Below are 6,193 nucleotides of genomic sequence, written 5' to 3'. Positions count from 1 at the left end.
TCCTGCAGGATTTCAAAATCGCACAAACTTGAATTTTCGGAAACTCATCATAGATGCAATAAACCTCTTGGAATAAAACATTCAGACTTATGGGATCCATCGCCTATTCTGTCTAATTTTGGTTTTTCTTGTTATGTGATATTTGTCGACGATTTTAGTAAATATGCTTGGCTATACCTCTTAAAATGTAAAAAATGAAGTACAAAATAAATTCATTGAATTTCAAAGGAGGGTAGAAAATCAATTTTCTACCAAAATTATGTATTTTCTTTACGATTGGGGAGGAGAGTATCAGTCTCTCAACTCAATCTTGAAATTACAAGGCATTGTTCATCGGGTATCATGTCCTCATACCCCAGAACAAAATGGAACAGCAGAAAGAAAGCATAGACACATAGTTGAAACGGCTTTGTCTTTATTAAATTATGCATCTATGCCTAAAATTTTTTGGGATGAAGCAGTATCAACAGCTACATATCTTATAAATAGATTGCCTACTCCAGTTTTAGAAAATAAATCTCCTTAGAAATTTTACACAACAGTACACCGGATTACTCCTTTTTAAGAACATTTGGATGCCTTTGTTACCCCTATTTGAGATCATATGCACAGCATAAACTGGATGCAAGGTCAGAACATTGCGTCTTCACGGGGAATAGCTCGATGCATATTGGATACAAATGTCTTTCTCTACAATCAGGTAAAATCTTTATTTCAAGGCATGTCGTATTTGATGAACATATATTTCCATTTGCTTTTAAATTTCAGATGGAAAAGATTCAGGAATACTCCAAACATTGATAAACCAAATATATTATTACCAACACAGTAGAAGATAGTTCCGATGCCTTAAAGTCAAATAATACTGAAGAAAATTTTACATCAGATACTGATAATACTCTTGTTTTACATGTTTTAAATACAAATGATAAAACATCTAAATTTGATAAGTCGATTTTAGATATATCTTGTACATTTGATCGAACACCTAAACCAGGAATTCCTATCAAAATAAGGATGTTTATTCCAGAGATGATCATAAAAATACTCATCTCTTCTTTTCTGCTATAAATCATCCTATTCCACAATGTTTACTTGCAAGTGTTAGTAACATAGAACCAAATACTTATAATGATGCGTCGAAGGATAACAATTGGTGTTAGCAAATGAAAAATGAATATGATGCTCTTTTACAAAACAAAACTTGGGTTCTAGTGCCCAGTAATCAAAATTTTCATGTTATAGGATGTAAATGGGTAGATAAACTAGAACATAAGCCTGATGGTACAATTGACAGATACAAAGCTAGACTTGTAGCTAAAGGTAATAAACAACAAGAAGGATTTGATTTTAATGAAACTTTTAATCCAGTAATCAAACACACTACAATTCGATACCTACTCTCTATTGCTATTAGCAAAGGTTGGAAAATACATCAACTTGATGTATCAAACGCATTTCTACATGGAGAGCTTGAAGAAACCGTTTATGTGGAGCAACCTCCAGGTTTCAAAGATATATCTCACCCTGATTTTATTTGCTTACTCAAGAAATCAATTTATGGTTTAAAACAGTCTCCTAGAGCATGGTTTCATAAATTGTCAACATCATTACAAACACTTGAATTTTGTTGGTTCTAAAACTGATACCTCTTTATTTTTTCATACTAAAAATGTTCCGATTTTTATTTTAATATTTTTTGATGATATTCTCATAATTTCTCTGGAAGCCAAAGAAATTCAATATATTGTCTCAAAATTGTATGAAAATTTTTCTATTCATGATTTAGGACCTGCTAAACACTTTCTAGGAATTGAATTAGTACCTCATCGAGATGGTTTTCTATTAACTCAATCGAGATATCTTTTGTCAATTCTTCAAAGATCAGAAATGGAACATTCCAAACCATTATCGACTCCCTCTCCACTTTCTTCTTCAACAATTAAAAATGAAAATATAGTTGATTTTTCTTTAGATACATTGTACGGGCAGATAGTAGGTGCTCTTCAATATTTAATCCTAACTCGCCCTGATATAGCATTTGCAGTGAATAAAGCCTGCCAGAAGATGCATTCCCCAAACGCAGAAGATTGGAATGCACTGAAAATTTACTTCGATATCTCAAAGGCAGTCTATTACATGGATTACTGTTGTATAAAAACTCCAATACTAACATTATTGCATTTAGTGACTCTGACTAGGCAGGTGATAAATAAGACAGAAGATCGATTGGAGCATATTTGATTTTTATTGGAAAAAATTCAGTGTCTTGGAGCTCAAAGAAAAAATCAACTGTTGCAAGATCGAGAACAGAAGCTGAATATAAGGCTCTGGCAAATGCTACAGCAGAAATTATATGGATTAAGTCGTTGCTATAAGAGTTGAAAATTTTGGATGAAAGCATTCCAACATTGTGGTGCGATAATCTGGGTGCAACTTACCTTGCTGCAAATCCAATTTTTCATGCAAGGATGAAGCACATAGAGATTGACTACCACTTTGTCCGTGAACAAGTTGCAGCAGGAGCTCTCAAAATACAATTTGTTAACAGTGACAGTCAATTAGCCGATTGCTTAACTAAGTCTCTTCCAAAATCAAGATTCTTTTTTCTCAGGAACAAGCTCAACGTCGCATGTGTCGCCAATGAACTTGAGGGGGGGTATTGAGGTGTTTTACTCGCCTCCGCCGAGTATCAAGCAAGTCGTCTCCGCCGAGTATCCGCCTAGTCATCTCCATGGAGTCAGCTAACTCGGAGTCTCAAGCAATCGTCACAAGACCACAGAGTCATAGCTGCGGAAGTCAACTTTGCGATCCTCTGATAGGGACTTAAAAAGATTAGTTAGTAAAATCAAATAAATAATATACTCGTTAGAGGTTAGAAAATAGGACTCAATATAGGTTTAAACATAGAGTAGGATAGGATCAAACTTTAGATGGTCAGGATTAAATCATAAGGAGTTATAACGGTCAGGATTAATCTTTAGATATCCGTTATACATGATGGGACCATAGCACCGATCAACGGCTGTGATCGGTGCACCCGATCTGTAATAACGGTCAAGATTAGATATAACGTTTTGTTATAAAAGGCGGGTACAAAAGCACCGATCAACAGCTGTGATCGGTGCACCCGATCTGTTACAACCATCAAGATTAAAACAACTTTTAAATCTGTATATCCGTTGTAAACTGTTACAACGGATATATGTGCATTCAACTACTACCTATACTTATAAATATTCAACCAATGTGATACACAAGAGTTGCGGGTTAAATACAACGACCTTGATCTATATCCGTGTCTCTTTCTTCTTATCCTTCTCTTCTATCTCTTCTCTCTTCTTCTCAAGTTCTACATTCTTTTCCCTTCGCCATTTATTACGGTGATCCAAGAAGATCAAACAAGAACGAGAGAGAGAGGGAGGGAGAGAGAACGAGAGAGAGAGAGAGAGGGAGAGAGAGAACGAGAGAGAGAGAGAGAGAGAGAGAGAGAGAGGGAGAAAGAACGAGAGAGAGAGAGAGAGAGAGAGAGAGAGAGAGAGAGAGAGAGAGAGAGAGAGAGAGAGAGAGAGAGGAAAGCGAAGTCAGAAACGGATCTTCTCGGATCTCCTGCTTTGGGAAGGAATGAGAAAGCATGCTCGTTAGAGGGTGGTCTACCCATCAAGGGAAGAGCTGTTTCTATCTCTGGAAGCCGTAGCATTTCCCTTCAGATCATTGAACCGCCGAAAACGGCAGTATCATAACATTATACGAATGGGTGCTGAAAAGTGATGGAACATGGGATAGCGAGCGTTACATGACTTCGGCAGAATCAAAGTACGTGTTTTGGAATGAGTTGCCTCGCATTTTAGGAAAGGTTGGATGCCTAATTAGCACACGTCTCGACAAAGTCTCTCTCTGTCTTTCATAAAACAACAAAACCATCTTCTAATTTGAGCTTGGGAGAGCGCGAGACGTCCAGAGAGGAAGAGGACGAGAGCGAGAAAGATATATAGATCGATACATAGATAGGTCAAGAGATAGAAAGAGTAACAAAAAACTCAGGCCAAGATTAATCAGGCTGATGATAAGTGAGCATGAACATCTATAAGTGTCGCACTAGACACTGAGTATTAACATGAACAAAAATTACCGTTTTTTAAAGGAAAAAATCTTGGTTTGTCTATATTTCTTACGCGGTGTGGATGAATACATCCCATTTTTCTCATTCTTCTTTCTCTCTCTCTCTCTCTCTCTCTCTCTCTCTCTCTCTCTCTCTCTCTCTCTCTCTCTCTCTCTCTCTCTCTCTCTCTCTCTCTCTCTCTCTCTCTCTCTCTCTCTCTCTCTCTCTCTCTCTCTCTCTCTCTCTCTTTCTCTCTCTCTCTCTCTTTATCTCTCTCTCTCTATCTATCTATCTATCTATCTATCTATCTATGTATGTATCTATCTATCTATCTATCTATATCCCCCGATATATATTATTCCATTCTCTATCATCGATTGTCCTTGTGGACGCCGATAGGCCTCTCAACCGCGAGAGGTCTGAAAAAGGCGTACGCTGAAGGCTCACAGGGTCATTTTCCGTTTCGGATTTCGGTAACCGATGGAAAACGGTAACCGTTTCGGATCTCTTTATCTCTTCATCTATCCCCCATTTCTCTCTCAGCTCGTTGCGTTCAGTCCCAGCCGTGCTTAAGCGAGCTTTATAAGGACATCGTCGCTAGCCAATTTCTCTCTCTCTCTCTCCTTCTCTCTTGTTCTCTCTATCTCTTTCTCTCGCCACCGTTCTGGAAAACGCAGAAAGAAGAGCGACCCGACTCAGCTCTGATCATGTCGCGCAAGAAGACGAAACTTCAGTGGATAGCTGACGACGCCGCGAGGAGGGCATCCTTAAAGAAGAGGAGGCGCGGCCTGCTCAAGAAGGCACAAGAGTTGGCCGTTCTCTGCGGCGTCAAGGTCTGCCTCGTCGTCTACGGCCCGCCCGATCCGCTGCCGGAGATCTGGCCCAGCGCTGACGAGGCGGCGACGCTTCTCCGCAGTTTCCGGTGTCTGCCTGAGTATGAACGGCGGCAGCGGCGTCTGGACCAGGATAAATTCCTCCTTTTGCAAGCCAGGAAGACGAGGGAGAAGATCAACAAGGAGAGGAAGGCATCTATGGAGTTGCACTTGGAGCTCCTCTTCTTCGACTGTCTCATGGGCGCTCGCAGGGTGGATATGCTTTCCACAGAAGAAACCACTGCCCTCTCCCTATTCCTCGAGATAAAGCTTCGTGATATCACCGCCAAAGTTGAATCTTTACGCACCCAGCAGATGGTTTATTGCTCTTGGAGCGTCGATTTTCCTCCATCGGCGGCGCCCCACCCGCTCGAGCCGCCGCCGCCGCCGCCGCCGCCGCTACCGTTGGCGCCCAATGGCGAGGAATTTCATGAAGAAGAAGAAGAAGAAGAAAACAAGTGTTTCTCTGCGTTGGCACTTGATGGGCTGAGAAGGCCGGGCTGGTTCTTGGAGGGAACGGATTCTTACGGCATGTTGAGCTGTTACGGAGATGGCTCGGTTCCACCGTTGATGGACGATCTCGGAGCCTTTTGGCTCATGGAATCCTGCCTCCCCTTCTACTAAAGCGGTAGGTCGTTTTGATGTTCTTCGGTTTCAAATGGAATACATAAGGAGATTACTCTCTTTCTTTGTCATGCGTGCTGAATAATGAGAAAGAGAACGTGGGCTAATATCTCAAGTACGTTCATGATACAAGGGTAAATCGCTTCAGATAAAAAGCAATCTTGACAAAGTGTTGTATCTTCTCATATTGCTGAAATATGTGATAACAGAGTTTATGGATGCCTTCATCCCCTTCTACTGAAGCCGCGCGATCTTGTTGCAAAGTCCCATACTTGGGTTTGTTGTTCTTCCATTTCAAATAGAATATACATGAGAATGTTTTCTCTTTTATCGGCATGCCCGCTAGATAGTTAGGAAGAAAGTGTTTAACAGATGTCTCCTTTTTAGCTTTCCGGGTACATAATCACACAAGGGTAAATCACTTCACATAAAAATTGATCTTAATAAATCATCTTATTTATTAAACTGCAGAAATAAGAAATGCCGGCGCCGATGGATGCCTGCATCCTTTTCAATTGAAGCCGCACGGTACACTTACACCATTAAATTTTTGGCTTTGACGTTCCTCCGTTTGAGAAGGAATAAAAAAATTGTC

At 40.1% G+C, this 6,193-nt stretch overlaps 1 protein-coding gene across 1 annotated transcript; it reads left to right on the top strand.

The window, feature by feature from the left end:
* Positions 1 to 4,761: 4,761 nt before the first annotated feature.
* On the top strand, positions 4,762 to 5,669 carry LOC144715653 (agamous-like MADS-box protein AGL80). The gene has a single exon (XM_078590610.1). It carries the CDS (start codon positions 4,810 to 4,812, stop codon positions 5,596 to 5,598), a length of 789 nt encoding a protein of 262 aa, XP_078446736.1. The 5' UTR covers positions 4,762 to 4,809; the 3' UTR covers positions 5,599 to 5,669.
* The last annotated feature ends 524 nt before the right edge of the window (positions 5,670 to 6,193 follow it).

Source organism: Wolffia australiana, chromosome 19 (genome assembly GCF_029677425.1).
Source record: "Wolffia australiana isolate 7733 chromosome 19, ASM2967742v1".
Lineage (NCBI taxonomy): Eukaryota > Viridiplantae > Streptophyta > Magnoliopsida > Alismatales > Araceae > Wolffia > Wolffia australiana.
The sequence above is the reverse complement of the archived record's forward strand: the minus strand, read 5'-3'. Positions and strand labels throughout refer to the sequence as shown.